This window comes from Anomaloglossus baeobatrachus, chromosome 5, assembly GCF_048569485.1.
Source record: "Anomaloglossus baeobatrachus isolate aAnoBae1 chromosome 5, aAnoBae1.hap1, whole genome shotgun sequence".
Classification (NCBI taxonomy): Eukaryota; Metazoa; Chordata; class Amphibia; order Anura; family Aromobatidae; genus Anomaloglossus; species Anomaloglossus baeobatrachus.
In genome coordinates this window covers 38890192-38916134 of record NC_134357.1, presented here as the reverse complement: position 1 = coordinate 38916134, position 25943 = coordinate 38890192, and the positions used below count along the sequence as shown (strand labels likewise).

At 48.8% G+C, this 25943-nt stretch overlaps 1 protein-coding gene across 1 annotated transcript; it reads left to right on the top strand.

Moving 5' to 3' along the window:
• The first annotated feature begins 706 nt into the window (after nucleotides 1-706).
• Nucleotides 707-25528, top strand: GOT1 (glutamic-oxaloacetic transaminase 1). Its single transcript, XM_075348416.1, has 9 exons — nucleotides 707-944; nucleotides 9260-9441; nucleotides 11261-11384; nucleotides 14122-14234; nucleotides 14720-14824; nucleotides 15103-15253; nucleotides 16176-16341; nucleotides 23343-23485; nucleotides 24359-25528. The coding sequence occupies exons 1-9, from the start codon at nucleotides 827-829 to the stop codon at nucleotides 24496-24498; spliced, it is 1242 nt and encodes a 413-aa protein (XP_075204531.1). The 5' UTR covers nucleotides 707-826; the 3' UTR covers nucleotides 24499-25528.
• Nucleotides 25529-25943: the final 415 nt, after the last annotated feature.

The window sequence follows — 25943 nt, the reverse complement described above, 5'->3', positions numbered from 1 at the left end:
ACCACGGAGGGTGCCCAGCATTACACCCCCCCCTCCAAATCCCACCACGGAGGGTCCCCAGCATTACACCCCCCCCCAAATCCCACCACGGAGGGTCCCCAGCATTACACACCCCCACCCCAAATTCCACCACGGAGGATCCCCAGCATTAAACCCCCCCACCACAGAGGGTCCCCAGCATCAATCCTCTCACCACAGAGGGTCCCCAGCATCAATCCTCTCACCACAGAGGGTCCCCAGCATTAAACCTCCCCCCCCCAACAGAGGGTCCCCAGAATCAATCCTCCCACCCTAAATCCCACCAGAGGGTCCCCAGCATTAACCTCCACACCAAATCCGACAATTTTTGGTCCCCAGCATTATCACCCACCCTAAATCCCAGCACAGGGAGCCCTCAGAATTAACCCTCACCCCAAATCCCACCGCAGAGGGCTCTCTAGCATTGCCTCCCCCTAAGAACACAAGAAAACAATCAACCAGCAATTAAACCCCTCTAAACTCCCGTTCTCTCTCTCTCTGAGGCCCGGCCCTCACTCCCTGCAGAGTTTGCTTCTAATCACTGCAGGACACAAACGAATATCGCGCTGTATGAAGTGAATGACGTCAAAACACACCCCTAATATGATGAGAACACGCCCCTAACACGTGGCGGAAATGACGTCATACCTGGAAGGATCCGCCCATACAGTGTAGCGTCTACAGTAGTTGACAGGCGTCGACAGCACCGTGCGTTCTGATTGGCTAGCCTGTGTCTCCGCCCCTCGTAGCCAGCCGGTGAAGGTGAAGGTGAAGGCTCGGTTCCCGGTGACTGGACGCGGTCGTTGTTATGGCTTCTTGCTCCATCTTCGCTTCTGTCCCTCAGGCGCCCCCTGTGGCCGTCTTTAAGCTGACAGCGGATTTTCGTGCAGATGGGGACTCTCGCAAGGTCAACCTGGGAGTGGGAGGTGAGTGGGGCCGGGGCTGCGCGCAAGGGCTGCTGGGACATGTAGTTCCGCAGCCACTAAAAGGGCACAAGTCATTGATAACTGCTCCTCAAAGGAACTGTCTGTTTTTTAAAGAGGAGATTAGATTGTCAGCTCCCCTGCTAATACACAGGGGTCCCATAATATCTCTATGCTTAGCCTGTCCCTTTAAGTACTGATACAATCCAGTGCTGCATTCACTGTCCTGCAAGCTTCAGAGCTGAAATCTTTCACTCAGTTACTCTGCTCTTTCTCTTAAAGGGGGTTTTCCCACCTACATAAATGCTTGTTAAACTTTTCATTCCCTCTTGAGATATTAACCCTTTTTTTCTGTATATAACTCGTTGCCTTGGAGACCGACCACCTCTGCTATATAGCAGTCCATGCGCAGTGTTTACAAGCTCTTTTTTTTGTTGCGCTTGTAATTGCTGTCTTGAAGGTGTCAGGATTTCTAGAGCGCCATTACCGCCTAACTCTCCCTGTATGACAACAGCAGCGGTGGTCGGTCACCTAGGCAACGAGCTGTAAATGTATGAGAAGTGTTAATATCTCAAGAACGGCTGCAAATGTTAAGAAGCAGCAAATTACAAAAGTGTTCATATTTACAATATCTATGCGTATCCATCTGTAAGGTGGGAAGATCTGTCTTAAAGGGAATCTGTCACCAGGTTTTGCTCCCCCATTTGTGAGCAGCATAATGTAGAGACAGAGATCCTGATTCCAATGATGTCACTTACTGAGATGTGTGCTGTCATTTTGATAAAATCAATGTTTTCTCTGCTGCAGATCTAGCAGTTATACAGAGCTGATGAATATGCTGGACTACCTGCAGCTGCCAAGTAGTCCTGTAATGATAATCTCTGCTGATTAAACAGTGATTTTATCAAAACTACAGTAAGCAGCCCTTTAAGTGACACATCGCTGGAATCAGGGTCTCTACCTCTATATTATGCTGCTCTCAGATTAGGCGGCAAAAACCTGGTGACAGATTCCCTTTAAGGACAGTGGCTCTGGCGTTTCTCTAATGCAACTTTATACGTGCCATAAAGACCCGGTCTATTGCCCTTTTAATCATAATATGGGGGCCGGGGGTTCTCTGCAAGGATAATAAAAGCGCCCCCTATACAGCAGTGGAAAAAAAACTATTCTGGGCTGCGTCCGACAGTCTTGGATTTATGATGCAGCAATCAGGCCAGAAAAAAACTTGTGTCTGTCGGCCATGTTTAGGAATCTCTATAATCAAACGATAGAATGTTTCACTCATCTAACTCTTTGGTTGAAATCACCATTACTGCAGCCTTAGCAGCTGCCCTCTCCTTTAGACCCCCCCACCCATTATCTAATTTGGGGAATAAGATCTACCTTGCGATCAGCAGATTTTGGTATAGATCTGTATTGCAATTTCACGGCCCCTTCCGGTCCAGGATGCGGATCGGTGAAGGCACAAATTACGCACAGATATCGCCTGCGTCGTCATTTGTGATTCTTATTTCTTGTCACGGAGTTGGATCCGAGCATAAACGTCTCCCCTCCACACCCCATCCCGGGTCTGGTTACACGGCTCTTGTTGCCCAGTGTCGGCCGCAGGACCCGTTTCCTCTTTAGTGCTTTGATTCTGTGTCCTTGTATGTCTGGGGCTGAGGTCACGTGCGGAGTATGTGCTGAGCCAGCAGCAGTCCGGCCTCAGCAGCTCCACATTACATCCTACAGAGACATCCGAAGGAACTGAGCTGCAATAAAAGCTTGTGTATATGCAACGTGGAGGAGCAAGATCACACTGGCCACGAAACGGCAACACTCAAGAAAAAAAGCAAAACTGAGCAAATACCCGAAAATAAATAATTACCAATAGTGTCTTTAAATAAAATGGGGTACTTGCTTAACTATAATGGAAGCTAAGAATACAATTTTGTTTTTTGGGTGTGTTTTTTTTTTTTTTTTTTGTTTTTTTTTTGCACTAATGCAAACAAAGATGCAGCCTCCCTTTCTTTGAGCTGAACATTACGTTTATATTACCTTCCAGTTGCTTGTCCATGTTGCTGAGCATGGTAGTGCCCACTCATCACTAGTTACGAGTACAGAGCATGGTAGTGCCCGCTCATCACTAGTTACGAGTACTGAGCACCTGAGCATGGTAGTGCCCACTCATCACTAGTTACGAGTACTGAGCACCCGAGCATAGTAGTGTCCGCTCATCACTAGTTACGAGTACTGAGCACCCGAGCGTGGTAGTGCCCGCTCATCACTAGTTACGAGTACAGAGCACCCGAGCATGGTAGTGCCCGCTCATCACTAGTTACGAGTACAGAGCACCCGAGCATGGTAGTGCCCACTCCTCACTAGTTACGAGTACTGAGCACCTGAGCATGGTAGTGCCCGCTCATCACTAGTTACGAGTACTGAGCACCCGAGCATGGTAGTGCCCGCTCATCACTAGCTACGAGTACTGAACACCCGAGCATGGTAGTGCTCCCTCATCACTAGTTACGAGTACTGAGCACCCGAGCATGGTAGTGCTCCCTCATCACTAGTTACGAGTACTGAGCATCCGAGCATGGTAGTGCCCGCTCGTCACTAGTTACGAGTACTGAGCACCCGAGCATGGTAGTGCCCGCTCATCACTAGCTACGAGTACTGAGCACCCGAGCATGGTAGTGGCCGCTCATCACTAGTTACGAGTACTGAGCACCCGAGCATGGTAGTGCTCCCTCATCACTAGTTACGAGTACTGAGCACCCGAGCATGGTAGTGCCCGCTCATCACTAGTTACGAGTACAGAGCACCTGAGCATGGTAGTGCTCCCTCATCACTAGTTACGAGTACTGAGCACCCGAGCATGGTAGTGCTCACTCATCACTAGTTACGAGTACTGAGCACCCGAGCATGGTAGTGCCCGCTCATCACTAGTTACGAGTACTGAGCACCTGAGCATGGTAGTGCTCGCTCATCACTAGTTACGAGTAATGAGCACCTGAGCATGGTAGTGCTCCCTCATCACTAGTTACGAGTACAGAGCACCCGAGCATGGTAGTGCTCGCTCATCACTAGTTACGAGTACTGAGCACCCGAGCATGGTAGTGCTCCCTCATCACTAGTTACGAGTACTGAGCACCCGAGCATGGTAGTGCTCCCTCATCACTAGTTACGAGTACAGAGCACCCGAGCATGGTAGTGCTCCCTCATCACTAGTTACGAGTACTGAGCACCCGAGCATGGTAGTGCTCGCTCATCACTAGTTACGAGTACAGAGCACCTGAGCATGGTAGTGTCCACTCATCACTAGTTACGAGTACTGAGCACCTGAGCATGGTAGTGTCCGCTCATCACTAGTTACGAGTACAGAGCACCTGAGCATGGTAGTGTCCGCTCATCACTAGTTACGAGTACAGAGCACCTGAGCATGGTAGTGCTCCCTCATCACTAGTTACGAGTACTGAGCATCCGAGCATGGTAGTGCCCGCTCATCACTAGTTACGAGTACAGAGCACCCGAGCATGGTAGTGCCCGCTCATCACTAGTTACGAGTACAGAGCACCCGAGCATGGTAGTGCTCCCTCATCACTAGTTACCAGTACTGAGCACCCGAGCATGGTAGTGCCCGCTCATCACTAGTTACGAGTACTGAGCACCCGAGCATGGTAGCGCCCACTCATCACTAGTTACAAGTACTGAGCACCCGAGCATGGTAGTGCCCGCTCATCACTAGTTACGAGTACTGAGCACCTGAGCATGGTAGTGTCCGCTCATCACTAGTTACGAGTACAGAGCACCTGAGCATGGTAGTGTCCGCTCATCACTAGTTACGAGTACAGAGCACCTGAGCATGGTAGTGCTCCCTCATCACTAGTTACGAGTACTGAGCATCCGAGCATGGTAGTGCCCGCTCATCACTAGTTACGAGTACAGAGCACCCGAGCATGGTAGTGCCCGCTCATCACTAGTTACGAGTACAGAGCACCCGAGCATGGTAGTGCTCCCTCATCACTAGTTACCAGTACTGAGCACCCGAGCATGGTAGTGCCCGCTCATCACTAGTTACGAGTACTGAGCACCCGAGCATGGTAGCGCCCACTCATCACTAGTTACAAGTACTGAGCACCCGAGCATGGTAGTGCCCGCTCATCACTAGTTACGAGTACTGAGCACCTGAGCATGGTAGTGTCCGCTCATCACTAGTTACGAGTACAGAGCACCTGAGCATGGTAGTGTCCGCTCATCACTAGTTACGAGTACAGAGCACCTGAGCATGGTAGTGCTCCCTCATCACTAGTTACGAGTACTGAGCATCCGAGCATGGTAGTGCCCGCTCATCACTAGTTACGAGTACAGAGCACCCGAGCATGGTAGTGCCCGCTCATCACTAGTTACGAGTACAGAGCACCCGAGCATGGTAGTGCTCCCTCATCACTAGTTACCAGTACTGAGCACCCGAGCATGGTAGTGCCCGCTCATCACTAGTTACGAGTACTGAGCACCCGAGCATGGTAGCGCCCACTCATCACTAGTTACAAGTACTGAGCACCCGAGCATGGTAGCGCCCACTCATCACTAGTTACGAGTACTGAGCACCTGAGCATGGTAGCGCCCACTCATCACTAGTTACAAGTACTGAGCACCCGAGCATGGTAGTGCCCGCTCATCACTAGATACGAGTACTGAGCACCTGAGCATGGTAGTGCCCGCTCATCACTAGTTACGAGTACTGCATTGGTAGTGCTCACTCATCACTACTATGTTTTTCCAAAAATAAGCCCTAGCAGGGATTTTCAGCATTTTCAGAGCAAGGCTTAAATATAAAGGGTGCTTTACACGCTGCAACATCGCTAGCAATATATCGTCGGGGTCACTTTGTTAGTGACGCACATCCGGCGCTGTTAGTGACATCACAGCATGTGACACCAAGGAGCGTCGATCAACGATCGCAAAGCGTCAAAAATCGTTGATCGTTGACATGTCGCTCCTTTTCATATCGTTGCTGCTGCAGGTATGTGCGTGTGACGCTGCCGTAGTGATAATGTTCGCTACGGCAGCGATCCCCAAATATCGCACAAATGACGGGGGGGCGGGTGCTATCGCTAGCGATGTTGCAGCGTGTAAAGCACCCTTCAGCCTCACCTTGAAAATAAACCCTAGTCGCGGTTCAATAATGAAGTGTCCATGCAGCTAAAAAAGTTAAAGAATACTGCAGGACAGTTCACTATAGACAGCGGACACCCCACAATCACTCTCACCAGACGCCGAGTGGGAGGCCCTGCAGTAATAGTAATCGCACACCCACACACATCAGATCCCACACGCAATCACACATCCAGTGACACTGATCCTGAGACATAGTGCTGTGGAGTGCAAGGACCTTTGGATGGAATGCTTACAGGACCTGCGACACGCGACTTTCTCCCATCCCTGTGGCCGGAGGCATTCTGGACTGCTGGATGTAGTGAGTGAGTGTGCGCGCGATTTGATGTGTGTGTGTGTGGGCCAGAAGCAGGGGAGGCAGCGTGCGGCATACCTGCTGGGAGGGCACGCCGGAGATCACAGGAGGACCTGGGAGCCATTCAGAAGTCCGGGCCCTAGTAAGTATGAGTCTCGTGGGGGGGGGTCTGCTTTTTTTTTTTTGGGGGGGGGGGGGGGGGCGATGTAAACTTACCGGCGACCATGTTTCTCCAAAAAAAAGCCCTAGTGCTTTTTGTCTTATTTTTGGAAACAAAACGATAGTTATGAGTACCTAGCACTTGAGCACAGTAGTGCTCGCTCATCATTAGCCAGGACCATCCTGTTATGGGTCACCTTGATGCAGTGGGATGACTTTTACTTTTTTTTTTTTTTTTTCCCCATCAAAACATGTTGTCGAAGTACTCTATTATTTACATGCACTGTTGCAATATTTTTTAGGGTATTGGCTCACTTTTGTTTTTTTTACATTCGACAGTTCTTATATCTAGTGATATCTGGTGCAGTGAGTACGAGGTCCGATCACCCATCTGCACCTGGCCAGAATCATCCGCTTGTGTAACTTTCATCCCTGCCACAAGTATTTCCACATTAGGAAGAGCTGGAACTTGTGTGTAATCAGGCGGCATCCAGTTTTCATTTTTATTGCTCTGTTATTATTTATTACTAAAACCCCCAAAGGGAAATAATGAGGAAATATCTTGGAACGTTTTCCAGAATGATGATTTGATTGTTATTCTCACGGTTTTAGGACTTTCGGGACCGGTCCACACCTGACTGCTCCTTTTTGGCTTTGGCCCCTTTCACACATCAGTTTTTTGCCGTCAGTCACAATCCGTCGAATTTTGGAAAAACAGATACGGTGACTGATGCCGCTGGATCCGTTTTTTTTTTTTTCTCATCGACTTGTATTAGCGATGGATGGCCTCACTTTTCATCCGTCGAAAATGGTCCAGCGGACGGAGCTAACGACCAAAGTAACGTTTTCTTTGTCTACGTCGAAAAATCGGACAGCGACGAATCTGTCGCCGTCCATCGTTTGGTAGAGTGGAAGCCTATAGGATCCGTCGTAATCCGTCAAATGGCTGAATCCGGCGACTGATTCCTTTTTCTTTTTTATCTGAGCATGCTACATTTTTTTGCCGTTGAGCCAACGGATTGTGACTGACGGCAAAAAACTGATGTGTGAAAGGGGCCTAAACCGCAGATATCACCCTTATGTTACACAGTGTGAGATCCGTGGTGACGATCCTCAGCATAGATGGACCGGGCGGATTTCATTTTGACCAGTTTCTGCTGCAGATTTCTTCTGCGGCACTCGGAAAGGTCAACATAATGTATCCACAATCTTCATTATTATATCATCTTTGTCACTAAATTATCAACCTATAATGCCATTTTTGCTCAAAAAAACAAACCTGAGCTTTACTTACCCTCACCGGGTCCAGCACAGTCTCCAGCTTCTAATGTTTGGCTGCAGCTCTCTCGATACCGCTGAGGTCAATCACTGGGCTTGGCAGCTCCTGTCATCCACATCGTTGAATCAGATCAGAAACTCAGCGCAAGACCTGGGGAGGGTAAGGGGTACTTCTCACATAGCGAGATCGCTGCTGAGTCATGGTTTTTTTTGACGCAGCAGCGACCTCATTAGCGATCTCGCTGTGTGTGACACTAAGCAGCGATCTGGCCCCTGCTGTGAGATCGCTGCTTGTTACACACAGTGCTGCTTAATTTTTTTGGACGTTGCTCTCCTGCTGTGTGTGATAGCGAGAGAGCAACGATCTGAATGTGCAGGGAGCCGGTGTCTGGCAGCCTGCCGTAAGCTGTAACCAAGGTAAATATCGGGTAACCAAGGGAAGCCCTTTGCTTGGTTACCCGATATTTACCTTGGTTACTAGTGTACGCCGCTCTCAGGCTGCTAGTGCCGGCTCCCGAAATTTACCTTGGTTACTAGCGTACGCCGCTCTCGGGCTGCCAGTGCCTGCTCCCTGCACACGTAGCCAGAGTACATATCGGGTAAATAAGCAAAGTGCTTTGCTTATTAACCCAATGTGTGCTCTGGCTACGAGTGCAGGGAGCCAGCGCTAAGCGGTGTGCGCTGGTAACCAAGGTAAATATCAGGTAACCAAGTGCTTGGTCACCCGATATTTACCTTAGTTACCAAGCGCAGCATCGCTTCCACGCGTCGCTGGGGACTGGTCGCTGGTGAGATCTGCCTGATTGACAGCTCACCAGCGACCATGTAGCGACGCACCAGCGATCCTGACCAGGTCATATCGCTGGTGGAATCCCTGGAGCGTCGCTAAAGTGTGACGGTACCCTAAGTAAAGCGCTTTTTTTTTTATATATATATATATACAGCTGACCTGAGGACAGGCTTTTAATGTTGCGCAGCGTTTATTGATGTTGTTGTTTTTTTGCCTTTGCTATTGTTATCTAAGTCAAGGCTGCGTTGTACCAGACAGCTCTGCGTACTTTGGCTCACGGCCTATAATAAAGCTGATCTTTGATCATCAGGCCACCTAATACATAGATTAAAAAATCCAGCATCTGCAAAAACTCTTCTGAAATTAAAACCTCGCCTTTTATTCCAAGAAAGTTAAAATGGCAAGGTATTATGAAAACCTATAGAAAGTGGGTTTCTTCTGTTCATTGTCTTATATCCACCACGAGTCCGCTCCGGAGTCTCCTTGATCCGCACCTTGATTTTGGCTTTTTTCCTGAGCTGACATTTTTTTTCCTTTGTTCCATATACTTGAACGTTTCTCTATTAATAATTTGTTTTCTAGTACAGGTTTTCTACTGCATTGTTCCCTTATAATTGTCTGATGCCTTTGCCCCTGCAGCCTACAGGACTGATGACTCCCAGCCCTGGGTCCTGCCGGTGGTGAAGAAGGTGGAGCAGAAGATCGCCAACGACCACACGTTAAATCATGAGTACCTGCCGATCCTCGGACTGCCGGAGTTCCGTGCCAGCGCCTCCAGGATCGCCCTGGGTGCTGATAGTCCGGCCTTTAAAGAGGATCGGGTATGTAGATTTAGTTTATTACTTGTAGATGAAGAGTTACTACCACTTTACATGGCAGCGGGCATTAGATTTTTGGTTGTTTATGTCACTAGTTATGAGTACCTGAGCATGGTAGTGCTCGCTCATCACTAGTTACGAGTACTGATCACCCGAGCATGGTAGTGCCCGCTCATCACTAGTTACGAGTACTGAGCACCCGAGCATGGTAGTGCTCACTCATCACTAGTTACGAGTACTGAGCATGGTAGTGCTCGCTCATCACTAGTTACGAGTACTGAGCACCTGAGCATGGTAGTGCCCGCTCATCACTAGTTACGAGTACTGAGCAGCTGAGCATGGTAGTGCCCGCTCATCACTAGTTACGAGTACTGAGCGCCCGAGCATGGTAGTGCCCACTCATCACTAGTTACGAGTACTGAGCACCTCATCATGGTAGTGCCCGCTCATCACTAGTTACGAGTACTGAGCACCTGAGCATGGTAGTGCCCGCTCATCACTAGTTACGAGTGCCAAGCACCCGAGCATGGTAGTGCCCGCTCATCACTAGTTACGAGTACTGAGCACCTGAACATGGTAGTGCCCGCTTATCACTAGTTACGAGTACTGAGCATGGTAGTGCTCGCTCATCACTAGTTACGAGTACTGAGCACCTGAGCATGGTAGTGCCCGCTCATCACTAGTTACGAGTACTGAGCAGCTGAGCATGGTAGTGCTTGCTCATCACTAGTTACCAGGGCTGTGGAGTCGGAGTCGGAGTCGTGGAGTCGGAGTCGGAGTCGGAGCTCATTTTGGTGGAGTCGGAGTCGGAGTCGGAGTCGGTATAAAATGCACCGACTCCGACTCCTAAAATATATAATAAATTGGGGACAGGAGTGCAATGCAGAATGTGCTGAATATTTTACTAAATAATAACATTTAGTATAATGCTTATATTTAAGTGAAAAATTTATTGTAGTACAATGTGAACATCAGACATTTAATTGTTTTTATGATACAATAATCAAGATATTTGGATAGAACATAAAATATTTATTGGAATACAACTTTAGAACACAAAAAACTAATAAATTGTAAATATGTAAAATATATATATATATATATATATATATATACACAGTGTATATACACACACAAGATATATATGTAATCTACTGTATATTACATAGTGTATTACATATTTACAATTTATTACAGTTTTTTGTGTTCTAAAGTTGTATTCCAATAAATATATTATATGTTCTATCCAAATATCTTGATTATTGTATCATAAAAATTATTAAATGTCTGATGTTCACATACACATATTCATGTACTACAATAAATTTTTCACCTAACTATAAGCAATATATGTAGGAGTCGGAGTCGGAGTCGGAGTCGGAGCCGGAGTCGGAGCCGGTGCAAGAGAATTTGAGGAGTCGGAGTCGGAGTCGGAGTCGAAGGTTTGGCTTACCGACTCCACAGCCCTGCTAGTTACGAGTACTGAGCACCCGAGCATGGTAGTGCCCACTCATCACTAGTTACGAGTACTGAGCACCTCATCATGGTAGTGCCCGCTCATCACTAGATACTATGATGTATCGACGTACAATATATAAAATAAGAACCTCTCAGCGGGATCAAGAAAAAAATGTTTAGTGCTACAGAAAGAGACAAGCCCATGAAATAAACATAAGCCAGTCCTAGTGTGTCAGTTAATGGCCAGAATTAGAGCAAGTATACAACATATAGATAGTTCTTGTTATCACATGAATGTTCTTTAATCAAATGAATCTACAGTTTAATATTAAAATGTTGCTCCTTTTTATATTGTGTTTTGAAGGTTGGAGGTGTCCAGTCTCTGGGTGGTACCGGGGCGCTGCGCATTGGAGCCGAGTTTTTGAGACGCTGGTACAACGGAACCAATAACACTGCAACCCCCATCTACATTTCAGCTCCTTCCTGGGGTGAGATTGTGTTATGTTTGTGCATATCCCAGCCCTCACGTACTTGTCTTTGGCAAATAAATTTTATTTTATTTAAACTCTTAGTGGATGTAAACAAATATATATATATATATATATATATATATATATATATATATATATATATTTTTTTTATGTAATTAGCATTTTAATGGAGATTTCCCCAAACCAAAATGCCCTTTTAATGTACAGGATGCACAACCGAAATGCCAAAAATCACATTTCTTATTCCGAGTTGTGATGCTTGTCCAGCTATTATGGGGCCCATAATGGTTTTAATATCCCAGCTGTATTGATTGGTTGCAGCACCAGTGACTGCTCTGCATCAACAGAAGTCTGGAGCTAATGTGTCTCAATCACAGTATTGTTGCCCCAGATTTGGGTCTCTAATTTTAGCTATCACACAGATATATTACACAATGGACTTCATTTTTGACCCCTTGTGAACGCCCTCCTTTTTTGACAGCGGGCAGTGCAGGTCCTGAGTCTGTAAGAATGCCTTTTTGCATTGCTGCTATAAAGCTTCTGTGCCTGCAGTCTTGGAAAGTGGCGAGATGGAGGATAAAAATGGTTTATCCCTTATTTTGTCTTTTCTTTTTCCACTCGATGAATGGTGCTTCCTTAACCCTTTCACGACCGGCCGATTTTTCGCTTTCCGTTTTTTTTTTTCGCCATTCTTTTTCTGAAAGACGTAACTTTTTTATTTTTCAGTCAATATGGTCATGTGAGGGCTCATTTTTTGCGGAACGAGCTGTACTTTTAAATGAAACCATCAGTTTTACCATATTGTGTACTAGAAAATGGCAAAAAAATTCCAAATGCTGAAAAATTGCAAAAAAAGTGCGATAGCACTATGGTTTTTGAGATATTTTATTCACTGTGTTCACTATATGGTAAAACTGATGTGTGGGTGTGATGCCTCAGGTCAGTGCGAGTTCGTAGACACCAAACATGTATAGGTTTACTTTTATATAAGGGGTTAAAAAAAAATCGGAAGTTTGTCCGAAAAAAGTGGCGCACGTTTTACGCCATATTCCGTGACCCGTAGCGTTCTCATTTTTCGGGATCTTAGGCTCAATGACGGCTTATTTTTTGCGTCTCGAGCTGACGTTTTTAACGGTACCATTTTTGCGCAGATGCTACGTTTTGATCGCCTCTTATTGCATTTTGCGCAAAAGTTGTGGCGACAAAAAAACGTCGTTTTGGCGTTTGGAATTTTTTTGCCGCTACGCCGTTTACTGATCAGATTAATTGATTTTATATTTTGATAGATCGGGCGTTTCTGAACGCGGCGATACCAAATGTGTGTATATTTTTTATATTTTTAACCCTTTAATTTTCAATGGGGCGAATGGGGGGTGATTTGAACTTTTAGGTTTTTTTGTTTTTTTTTAATTTTTTAAAACTTATTTTTTTACTTTTTTTTTTATTTTACTAGTCCCCCTAGGGGGCTATTGCGATCAGCATTCCGATCGCTCTGCAGTATCTGCTGATCACAGCTGGAAGGCTGTAAACAGCAGATACGCTGTCTTTCTCTTTTGCTGTGCCCCGGGCACAGCGAAAGTGAAACCAATTCATGTGTAGTACAGGAGTCATCACATGACCCTGTACTACCATGACAACTATCGGGAGTCACGTGATCGCGTCACGTGACTTCCGGTTTCGGCGGTAAGTAAAACTTTACCGCGATTGCGCTTATAATGGCGCTGTCATGTATTGACAGCGCCATTATAAGGGGTTAATCGGCACGAGCAGATAACGATTCTGCTCGTGCCTAGCAGGCACACATCTCAGCTGTGAAAATCAGCTGAGATGTGTGCCGATCGCGGCATGCTGCCGCCGGAGGACCGCGGGCAGTAAGATTATGTCATTTAGGACGTAATTTTACGGCCCGCGGTCGTTAAGGGGTTAATTGGTCCAAGCGATTATACATGCTCTAGGCGCTCGCTGACATACCTAAGCTTCTGGGCCTTAGTGTGCCCAGACCACCTCTGTCAGTGACTCCTGTGGCCGGCAGGTCACCTCTGTCAGTGACTCCTGTCGCCGGCAGGTCACCTCTGTCAGTGACTCCTGTCGCCGGCAGGTCACCTCTGTCAGTGACTCCTGTCGCCGGCAGGTCACCTCTGTCAGTGACTCCTGTCGCCGGCAGGTCACCTCTGTCAGTGACTCCTGTCGCCGGCAGGTCACCTCTGTCAGTGACTCCTGTCGCCGGCAGGTCACCTTTGTCAGTGACTCCTGTCGCCGGCAGGTCACCTTTGTCAGTGACGCCTGTCGCCGGCAGATCACCTCTGTCAGTGACGCCTGTCGCCGGCAGATCACCTCTGTCAGTGACGCCTGTCGCCGGCAGATCACCTCTGTCAGTGACGCCTGTCGCCGGCAGATCACCTCTGTCAGTGACGCCTGTCGCCGGCAGATCACCTCTGTCAGTGACGCCTGTCGCCGGCAGATCACCTCTGTCAGTGACGCCTGTCGCCGGCAGATCACCTCTGTCAGTGACGCCTGTCGCCGGCAGATCACCTCTGTCAGTGACGCCTGTCGCCGGCAGATCACCTCTGTCAGTGACTCCTGTCACCATAAGGGAATATTGAGCCCTGCAGTGAGCTACACTCCAGGTGGTCCAGGTCCAGATCATTTTGGTCTAACTTGTGACTTCCTAATTATTGCTGATGATTATTTTTTTTTTTTCTGTAAACCTTGCACTTCTCATTTTTGGCCGCAGAGAACCACAATGCTGTATTTATTGATGCTGGCTTTAAAGACATCAGAAGCTACCGTTACTGGGACGCTACTAAACGAGGACTTGACCTTAAGGGATTCCTGGAAGATTTGGAGGTAAGCAAGGGGTGATGGTTTCCAAGTCTGTGTTTTCAACCTTTCTATATGTACTGGGGACAGTTTTCTCCAGGAGCCTTTATACAGCCCGATGATATATAACACTGGCCTATAGTAGTATCCACTGACGGGTTAGTCTGTTTTGGCTTTTTTCCAGTAGCTGTCACCTGTCCTTGGCCATTGATCGCTGCCTTCCCAGTGAGGGCAATCCCCATCATACAGAACATGTTGTATGGATACTCTGCAGACCACTTGTGCACAGAGCAATGCTCCGCCGTACACATCCATATGCCACATACCGCAATGCATGGACTGATCTCCCAACTGAGCTCCACATCCCCATAGGCCCAGCCCGCGTTTCATGGGTCTGTACTTGGACCGCGACACACAAATGTGTGAATTTGGCCTAAGGGAGCTCATGACAATTTTTTTTTTTTTTTTTTTTTTTTTACATGAATGGTGGTTGTGATGCCTTTTCCCTCCAGGCCGCTCCGGAGCACTCAATCTTTGTCCTGCACGCCTGTGCCCACAATCCCACCGGAACAGACCCCACACAAGACGAGTGGAAGCAGATCGCTGACGTCATGAAGGTATATGCGTGACCGCTACATTCATCTGGTCGTTCTTGACTTGTCAGATCCATCATCCTGAGCTTTCAGATATATTGTGTATAAAAGGGATCCATTACCATTAGTTTAAAGGGTTTATCCAATACTGGACAACCCCTATAGTGGTTCATACAGCACCCTGGGGACTTTAATAGTGTGTCCAGCAGTTGTCAATGTTGGGGGAGATGATTGAACCCCATTAAAGCTGATCCCTGTTAAATACACTAACATCTATTGTCTTAATATACCTGCTTTTTCAGAGACGCTTTCTCTTTGCCTTCTTCGACTCTGCCTACCAAGGATTTGCCTCTGGAAATCTAGACAAGGACGCCTGGGCCGTACGTTACTTTGTGGCTCAGGGCTTCGAGCTGTTCTGCGCTCAGTCTTTCTCCAAGAACTTTGGTTTATACAGTGAGTATGGGGCATCTCGCTATATGGTGCCGGGAGTTTTCCCACAATATAGTCATATAATGTGACGAGAGGCTGGATGGGGCTAAGGTGCCCGGGATTTCCATCAGTCCTGGGAGCAGGGTGGTTTTGGAGAACTTTGCACTTCCTGTAATCACCATTAGCTTATTTGTGTAAAGTGGGCTTTACACGCTGCGACATCGCTAACGATGGCACCCGCCCACGTCGGTGGCGCGTCACGGGGTGATCGCTGCCGTAGCGAACAATATCGCTACGGCAGCGTCACACGCAATTACCTGTTCGCCGACGTTGCTGTGGCCACCGAACAATCTCTCCTTTAAGGGGGAGGTTCGTTCGGCGTCACAGCGGCCGCCCAATAGAAGCGGTGGGGCGGAGATGCGCGGCCAAAACATCCCGCCCACCTCCTTTATTCCTCTTTGCCGGCGGCCGCAGGTACGATGTTGTTCCTCGTTCCTGCGGTATCGCACATAGCGATGTGTGCTGCCGCAGGAACGACAAACAACCAGCGTTCCAAACAAAGAACGATTTTTTTAAAAAATGAACGACGTGTACACGACGAACGATTTGACACCTTTTTGCGATCGTTACTGATCGCAAAAAGGTGTCACACACAACAACATCGCTAACGAGGCCGGATGTGCGTCACCAACACCGTGACCCCCGACGATATCTCGTTAGCGATATCATTGTGTGTAAATGGGCCTTTAGTGTGTTGCCTGCTCTTTACTAAGGGGCACAGCTGTACCCATCTCGTATCCAGGATTGTGGGGGGTCCCAGTGATGGCTGCAGGTGTTGATTGGTCCTTTAGTGACAGACTTTGTACACTCCCTGCCTTTGAGACCTGCACTTCGATTCTCTCAATGTCGATCCACGGACAACGAGTCTACGTTTTCTCTCCCTTAGATGAAAGAGTGGGCAATCTGACTGTCGTGGGTAAAGACAGTGACAATGTCGAACGTGTCCTGTCTCAGATGGAGAAGATTGTGCGCACAACCTGGTCCAATCCTCCTTCACAAGGCGCTCGCATCGTTGCAACCACTCTGACCACACCTGAACTCTTTGATGAATGGTAAGGAGATAAATAAACTTTAATGGACTTGTCCAGGTTTGTGGAGAAAGGCTGCAGTCACTATGCGCACATTGCATGCTGTCAGGATCCTCCAGTGCCAGCAGTGATAACTGCATACATTGCACGCTGTCGGGCTCCTCCATGCTGGCGGTGATAGCCGCACACATTGCGCAGTGTCAGGATTCTCCAGTGCAAGTGGTGAGAGCTGCACACATTGCATGCTGTCAAGATTCTCCACTGCTGGTTGTGAGAGCAGGGATCACATGACACTCCAAACCTGAACAACCCCTTTAACTTTAAAGAGACCAAAAGATAAATTTATTAAAAACTAATGTCTACAAAAAAAAGTCAGCCACCGCTAATTTGAAAGTCCTCCACACGGCTGATGCAAGCTCTGGGGACAGAATAATCATTGTGTCCCCATACAGCTTGCATGTTGTCACCACACGTTAAGACTACTGAGCAGCCAACCATGGCAGTGCTCGCTCATCACTAGTTACGAGTACTGAGCACCCGAGCATGGTAGTGCTCACTCATCACTAGTTACGAGTACTGAGCACCCGAGCATGGTAGTGCCCGCTCATCACTAGTTACGAGTACTGAGCACCCGAGCATGGTAGTGCTCGCTCATCACTAGTTACGAGTACTGAGCACCCGAGCATGGTAGTGCTCACTCATCACTAGTTACGAGTACTGAGCACCCGAGCATGGTAGTGCCTGCTCATCACTAGTTACGAGTACTGAGCACCCGAGCATGGTAGTGCCCAATCATCACTAGTTACGAGTACCGAGCACCCGAGCATGGTAGTGCTCACTCATCACTAGTTACGAGTACTGAGCACCTGAGCATGGTAGTGCCCGCTCATCACTAGTTACAAGTACAGAGCACCTGAGCATGGTAGTGCTCGCTCATCACTAGTTACAAGTACTGAGCACCCGAGCATGGTAGTGCTCGCTCATCACTAGTTACGAGTACAGAGCACCCGAGCATGGTAGTGCTCGCTCATCACTAGTTACGAGTACTGAGCACCCGAGCATGGTAGTGCTCGCTCATCACTAGTTACGAGTACTGAGCACCTGAGCATGGTAGTGCTCGCTCATCACTAGTTACAAGTACTGAGCACCCGAGCATGGTAGTGCTCACTCATCACTAGTTACGAGTACAGAGCACCTGGGTATGGTAGTGCTCACTCATGACTAATTTTCTTTGTCGCTCCTTATTGGGAGACCCAGACAATTGGGTGTATAGCTTATGCCTCCGGAGGCCACACAAAGTATTACATTAAAAGTGTAAAGCCCCTCCCCTTCAGCCTATATACCCCCCGTACTGCTACGGGCTCATCAGTTTTTATGCTTTGTGCGAAGGAGGTCAGACATGCACGCATAGCTCCACAGCTTAGTCAGCAGCAGCTGCTGACTATGTCGGATGGAAGAAAAGAGGGCCCATAACAGGGCCCCCAGCATGCTCCCGTCTCACCCCACTCTTGTCGGCGGTGTTGTTAAGGTTGAGGTATCCATTGCGGGTACGGAGGCTGGAGCCCACATGCTGCTTTCCTTCCCCATCCCTCAATTAGGGCTCTGGGTGAAGTGGGATCCTTTCGGTCTCCAGGCACAGGAGACCGTGCTCCATCCACAGCTCCTGAGGACCATGCTGGATAGGAGCTGAGTATCGTTCAGGGACATGGCCCTGCTACTTTGAGGTACTCTGTGTCCCCGTGGGGACCGCGCACAGCAACACTCCAGCATTGCTGGGTGTGATAGTGCACCGGGGACAGCAGCGCTGACTGCGTTTGTGCCATTACACACTTCAGCGTCGCTGAGTGTGTTAGTGTAGGGGGACTGCCGCGCTGACCGCCGCTGCCATGGTTATCACTACGGCGCGGCTGGGACTGTTAGTGCGCCGGGGACTTCCGCGCCGACCGCGCTTATACGGCGGCCGCGCTTATAACTCGAGTCCCCGGCTTTTGCGGCCTAGTCTCGTTTTCTTCCCGCCCCCAGCCCTGCCAGTCAGGGGAAGGGCGGGACGCTGTACAGGACGGCAGCACTGAGGGCTGGAGCATGCTTTGCATACTCCACCCCCCTCACTCTGCACAGTGGGGCACCAGTTCCCGCACTTTTCTGGGTCACGCCCACGGCTCCCTCCTCTCCTCAGGACGCCGGCAGCCATTCCTCTCAGCTCTGCTAACGCTGGAGAGGAGAGACAAGCTCAGGGAGACCCAGGCAGGATTTCTGGTGCCCACACAACCGCTTTGCGAAGGCGGTAAGCAGCACCTGTGGTGCTGGCCCCACTAGTGCAGAAGTGTACTTATAGATTACATGATTATAGACTATACTTTACACTGTATGGTGCACTGTTGATTTTTGTCTATATACCCTCCTGTATTGCTCAGAGGAGACAACAGCATGTCGTCCACAAATAGCAAGGGTGCCAAAGCACAGACTTACTATGCTGCCTGTGCAGCATGTACGGCTATACTGCCGGCAGGTTCCACTGACCCTCATTGTGTGCAATGCTCGGCCCCTGTGGCACTTTCTCAGCCGGAGCCTCTGCTAAGGGTAGCCCAGGGAGAACCACCTGTTAACACTGTCCAGGTGACAGGGACGGAGTTTGCAGTTTTTACTGAAAGACTTTCTGAGACTATGGCTAAGATATTAGAAGCCTTGCAGTCCAGGCCGGCATCTCAAGCCAGGGGCACTGTGGAATCATTGCCCCCTGGTCCCCCTCAGTTGGAACAGCAATGTCCTCCCGGGGTGTCTCATGGATCCCAGGGTGAGGTCTCTGACACGGACCGCAGCCCCAGACCGATTAAGCGAGCTCGCTATGATATCCCCTCGACATCATCACAATGTTCAGGGTCTCAGCGAGAGGACTCTCTGTATGATGAAGCGGAGCTAGCTGATCAGGATTCTGATCCTGAAGTCGCTCTCAACCTTGATACTCCTGATGGGGACGCCATAGTGAATGATCTTATTGCGTCCATCAATGAAATGTTGGATATTTCTCCCTCAGCTCCTCCAGTGGAGGAGTCAGCTTCTCAGCAGGAGAAATTCCGTTTCAGGTTTCCCAAGCGTACAAAGAGTATGTTTCTGGACCACTCTGACTTCAGAGAGGCAGTCCAGAAACACCAAGCTTGTCCAGATAAGCGTTTTTCCAAGCGCCTTAAGGATACACGTTACCCTTTCCCCCCTGACGTGGTCAAGGGCTGGACTCAGTGTCCCAAGGTGGATCCTCCAATCTCCAGACTTGCGGCTAGATCCATAGTTGCAGTGGAAGATGGAGCTTCACTCAAGGATGCCACTGACAGGCAGATGGAGCTCTGGTTGAAATCCATCTATGAAGCTATCGGCGCGTCTTTTGCTCCAGCATTCGCAGCCGTATGGGCACTCCAAGCTATCTCAGCTGGTCAGGCGCAAATCGACGCACTCACACGTACGTCTGCGCCGCAGGTGGCGTCTATAACCTCTCAAACGTCGGCATTTGCGTCCTACGCTATTAATGCTGTCCTGGACTCTGCGAGCCGTACGGCGGTTGCAGCCGACAATTCGGTGGCAATACGCAGGGCCTTGTGGCTGCGGGAATGGAAGGCAGATTCGGCTTCCAAAAAAGTGCTTAACTGGATTGCCATTTTCTGGCGACCGTTTGTTTGGTGAGAGATTGGATGAAATCATCAAACAATCCAAGGGAAAGGAAACATCCTTACCCCAGGCCAAACCAAAAACACCCCAACAGAGGAGGGGACAGTCGAGGTTTCGGTCCTTTCGGGGTGCGGGCAGGTCCCAATTCTCCTCGTCCAAAAGGCCTCAGAAGGATCAGAGGAACTCCGACGCATGGCGGTCTAAATCACGCCCTAAAAAGACCGCCGGAGGTGCCGCTGCTAAGGCGGCTTCCTCATGACTTACGGTCTCCTCACACCGCATCCTCGGTCGGTGGCAGGCTCTCCCGCTTTTGCGACACCTGGCTGCCACAAGTAAAAGACCGTTGGGTGAGAGACATTTTGTCTCACGGTTACAGGATAGAGTTCAACTCTCGTCCTCCGTCTCGATTCTTCAGAACATCTCCGCCTCCCGAGCGAGCCGAGGCTCTTCTGCAGGCGGTGGGCATTCTGAAGGCAGAAGGAGTGGTGGTCCCGGTTCCTCTTCAGCAACAGGGCCACGGTTTCTACTCCAACCTGTTTGTGGTTCCAAAGAAGGACGGGTCCTTCCGTCCTGTTTTGGACCTAAAACTGCTCAACAAACACGTAAGGACCAGGCGGTTCCGGATGGAATCCCTCCGCTCCGTCATCGCCTCAATGTCCCAAGGAGATTTCCTAGCATCGATCGATATCAAGGATGCTTATCTCCACGTACCAATTGCTCCAGAGCATCAGCGCTTCTTGCGCTTCGCCATAGGAGACGAACACCTTCAGTTCGCGGCACTGCCGTTCGGCCTGGCGACAGCCCCAAGGGTTTTCACCAAGGTCATGGCTACAGTAGTTGCGGTCCTCCACTCTCAGGGTCACTCAGTGATACCTTACTTAGACGATCTGCTGGTCAAGGCACCCTCTCAAGAGGCATGTCAACACAGCCTCAACGTTACTCTGGAGATTCTCCAGAGTTTCGGGTGGATCATCAATTTTCCAAAGTCAAATCTGACACCGGTCGAATCGCTGACATATCTTGGCATAGAGTTTCATACTCTTCCAGCAATAGTGAAGCTTCCGCTGGACAAACAGCGTTCACTACAGACAGGGGTGCAATCTCTCCTTCAAGGTCGGTCACACCCCTTGAGGCGCCTCATGCACTTCCTGGGGAAGATGGTGGCAGCAATGGAAGCAGTCCCTTTCGCGCAGTTTCACCTGCGTCCACTTCAATGGGACATCCTACGCAAGTGGGACAGGATGCCGACGTCCCTAGACAGGAACGTTTCCCTCTCTCAGGCAACCAAAGCTTCCCTTCGGTGGTGGCTTCTTCCCACTTCATTATCGAAGGGGAAATCCTTCCTACCCCCATCCTGGGCGGTGGTCACGACGGACGCGAGTCTGTCAGGGTGGGGAGCAGTTTTTCTCCACCACAGGGCTCAGGGTACGTGGACTCAGCAAGAGTCCTCACTCCAGATCAATGTTCTGGAGATCAGGGCAGTGTATCTTGCCCTAAAAGCGTTCCAGCAGTGGCTGGAAGGCAAGCAGATCCGAATTCAGTCGGACAACTCCACAGCGGTGGCTTACATCAACCACCAAGGTGGGACACGCAGTCGGCAAGCCTTCCAGGAAGTCCGGCGGATTCTGCTGTGGGTGGAAGCCACAGCATCCACCATATCCGCAGTTCACATCCCGGGCGTAGAAAACTGGGAAGCAGACTTTCTCAGTCGCCAGGGCATGGACGCAGGGGAATGGTCCCTTCACCCGGACGTGTTTCAGGAGATCTGTTGCCGCTGGGGGATGCCGGACGTCGACCTAATGGCGTCACGGCACAACAACAAGGTCCCAACATTCATGGCTCGATCTCAAGATCACAGAGCTCTGGCGGCAGACGCCTTTGTTCAGGATTGGTCGCAGTTTCGGCTTCCTTATGTGTTTCCTCCTCTGGCACTGTTGCCCAGAGTGTTACGCAAGTTCAGGGCCGACTGCCGCCGCGTCATCCTCGTCGCTCCAGACTGGCCGAGGAGGTCGTGGTACCCGGATCTGTGGCATCTCACGGTCGGCCAACCGTGGCCACTGCCAGACCGACCAGATTTGCTGTCTCAAGGGCCGTTTTTCCATCTGAATTCTGCGGCCCTCAACCTGACTGTGTGGCCATTGAGTCCTGGATCCTAGCGTCTTCAGGATTATCTCAAGAGGTCATTGCCACTATGAGACAGGCTAGGAAACCTACGTCCGCCAAGATCTACATTTCTCGAACGGCGCCCCTGCGCCGCTCGGATGCACTCTTTGTCCTTGTCGCTGGGCAGCGTAAAGGGACACAAGCTTCCAAGTCAACCCTGGCTCGGTGGATCAAGGAACCAATTCTCGAAGCTTACCGTTCCTCGGGGCTTCCGGTTCCCTCAGGACTGAAGGCCCATTCTACCAGGGCCGTGGGAGCGTCCTGGGCCTTGCGACACCAGGCTACGGCTCAGCAGGTGTGTCAGGCAGCTACCTGGTCGAGCCTGCACACTTTCACGAAGCACTATCAGGTGCATACCTATGCTTCGGCAGATGCCAGCCTAGGTAGGCGAGTCCTTCAGGCGGCGGTTGCCCACCTGTAGGACGGAGCCGTTACGGCTCTATTATGAGGTATTATTTACCCACCCAGGGACTGCTTTTGGACGTCCCAATTGTCTGGGTCTCCCAATAAGGAGCGACAAAGAAGAAGGGAATTTTGTTTACTTACCGTAAATTCCTTTTCTTCTAGCTCCAATTGGGAGACCCAGCACCCGCCCCTGTTTTTGTATAACACATGTTGTTCATGTTAAATGGTTTCAGTTCTCCGATATTCCTTCGGATTGAATTTACTTTAAACCAGTTTATAATTTTTTCCTCCTTCGGGCTTTTGCACCAAAACTGATGAGCCCGTAGCAGTACGGGGGGTGTATAGGCTGAAGGGGAGGGGCTTTACACTTTTAGTGTAATACTTTGTGTGGCCTCCGGAGGCATAAGCTATACACCCAATTGTCTGGGTCTTCCAATTGGAGCTAGAAGAAAAGGAATTTACGGTAAGTAAACAAAATTCCCTTCTTTACAGACGTATTATTTTTCGCTTAGCCCTTTTTGAATCTATAGTGTTTTAAAAGATGAGCAAATGAATCTGTGCCATTCTGGATAAATGCTCCTTGGCAGTCGGTCTTCACTTTTATCCTGGTGGGTGTCCCTGGAGCTTATTAGAACCGCGTGACGTCATGAGGCCTAGAAGTGAAGGTCGGATGCCACAGAGGACTACATCAGAGCAGCACAAATCTACTTTCTCATCGGTGATAGTCTATTTGTTGCTTACAGATAATTGTGCATAATTTTGTTTATTGTTTTTCTTTTCTCTCTGTGACCACCTAGGAGGGACAATGTGAAGACTATGGCAGATCGAGTCCTCTTAATGAGAGCAGAACTTAAATCCAGACTGGAGGCTCTAAAAACCCCCGGTACATGGAAGCACATCGTGGAGCAGATAGGAATGTTCAGCTTTACTGGCCTGAATCGTAAGTATGGACTCCTCTATGGGCAGCGGATATTAAAAAGAACAGAAAGGATTGCACATAAATGTTTTTTTGTTGTGCAACTTGTCTGAGAATTGTTCTATCATGTTGTGCAGGGAAGCCATGACTAAAGGGTGCTTTACACGCCGCAACATCGCTAACGATATATCGTCGGGGTCACGGTGTTTGTGACGCACATCCGGCGTCGGTAGCGACATCGCAGCTTGTGACTTAAAGGAGCGCCTATCAACGATTGCAAAAACGTCAAAAAACGTTGATCGTTGACACGTCGCTCCTTTTCATAATATCGTTGGTGGTGCATGCCGCTGGTTGTTCGTCGTTCCTGCGGCATCACACATCGCTATGTGTGACACCGCAGGAACGACGAACATCTCCTTGCCTGCGTCCACCGGCAATGAGGAAGTATGGAGGTGGGTGGCATGTTCCCGCCGCTCATCTCCACCCCTCCTCTGCTTTTGGGCGGCTGTTTAGTGACGCCGAACGCACTTCCCCCTTGAAGGAGGGATTGTTCGGTGTCTCCAGCGACGTTGCTAAGCAGGCATGTGCGTGTGACGCTGCCGTAGCGATGTTGTTCGCTACAGCAGCGATCGCCACATGTTGCAAGAACGACGGGGGCGGGTGTTATCGCTTGTGATATCGCTAGCAATCGCTAGCGATGTCGCAGCGTGTAAAGCACCCTTTACTCCTACCATGATATCTAAGTATTTACTACTTGTATGTAACCAATATATGGAAAACTGTACCTTTCGATAAAACGGACATCACTTTGTCTAGGGGCTATAAAGAGATGCAGAAATACTTTAACTGCTCCTTCATGGCCAATGCTTACATTTTATTTATTTATTTATTTTTTAGCAAAGCAAGTTGAATACCTCATTAAAGAAAAGCATATTTATTTGATGGCGAGCGGACGTATAAACATGTGCGGGCTGACGACAAAGAACCTGGACTACGTGGCCCAATCTATTTTTGAAGCCGCCACGAAGATCCAGTAAACAAAACCCTCAAAACTGCAGTAATTGATGTCATAGTAGTTATTGTGTGTAATGTTTTTTTTTTGTTTTGTTTTTTTTCCCTTTTGTGGCTTTAAATTGATCAAAGTAACACAAGGAGAGACTTGTTACATATATACGATGATTCAATGCAACGATCAGTCTGTCCCGACTGGGCGATGACCACCCCAACGTCGGGGGAAAGATACATTGCATTGTTCAAGCCAAACAGAAAGCACTAGGATAGATCTCCCCTCTCGTCACTTTTTAAGGGCATGTGAACGCGGCAGAAAATTCACACGGTGGGCACATTGTGGATAGGATTTATCGAAATCTCCAGCACGTGCTGCAGAGGGAATCCGCAGTGTAAACTGAGCAGCAATGCAATTTTCAGCACTTTGTGGTCAATTCTGTAGGGTTGTGTACACCAAGCTTGTTGGTTCCATAGCTGCAAGAGAACTACAACTCCCAGCATGCAGGGCATTATATTTTTACAATAGCTGTAGAGATACAGGTTGCGGGGTCATGCTCTGACTCCTCACTTATCTTGTGGTCACCGGCGTCGGACAGCCGCCACAATACGCTGCACGGTAAAGTCACTTCCGTGTTTGTTTGTGTGTCTTATGACTGTGTTGTCAATAATAACAAATCGGGTTTTACTTGAGCAAACGGTTCCATTATTGTATATATGATCGATCACATGCAGCAGAATACACTATAAGCCATGTTAAAAACCTGTCCAAAGAGCCATAATCTCCCATCCGCCCTCCGTACTTTGTGATTATGGTCTGTCGTAGCGAGGAAATGCCTAAACCTTCCCACAAACCTGCCTTTTATTGTGAAAGTGTCCTAACTCACTCTCCAGGAAGGGGAATATGTGACGACGTGCCGCACAATATCACACATCATGTAATGCTATAGTCATGCAATGCAGAAAAGCGCACAACTGTGTCATAAAAAAAATTATGAAAATGGCTGAGAAAATGAAGTTGGTAATTAATGTAAAGTGATGCAATAAATCCATCCAACCCTATGGTGGCTCGGGACTGGTGTCTTACTCATTCGGAGGTTTCTTCTTTTCACACCGGATCATTTGTGGGCGGTATAGTAAAACTGAGGGAAACTTGCAGATCTAGTGAGCTTAGGATTGTGCAGTTTTTCAAGCAAGAATTTTGGGAATTAAAAAAACTTCTAAACTTTTACTTCAAAAACTCCGCAGACTTCTGTGCTCATATTCCAACCTTTTCTTAGGCTCTGTGCGCACTAGACCTTTTTACCCGCGGATTTGCCGCGGAAATTTCTTGAGAAATGTCTGCAATCTTTGTGCAGACATTTCCCAGCAAATGCTATGAAAAAAAAAAAATACCTGTGCGCACTTGTGCGGATTCTTCTCAAGAAATTTCCTTGAGAAGAATTTCTCGAGAAACTTTCTTGAGAAAATGAACATG

Bases quoted from the DNA above. Each gene is read 5' to 3' on its own strand.
- GOT1 (XM_075348416.1), top strand. From the start codon at position 827: ATGGCTTCTTGCTCCATCTTCGCTTCTGTCCCTCAGGCGCCCCCTGTG. The intron at 945-9,259 runs GTGAGTGGGGCC...TTGCCCCTGCAG, and splicing joins GGTCAACCTGGGAGTGGGAG to CCTACAGGACTGATGACTCC. The intron at 14,825-15,102 runs GTATATGCGTGA...CTGCTTTTTCAG, and splicing joins AGATCGCTGACGTCATGAAG to AGACGCTTTCTCTTTGCCTT.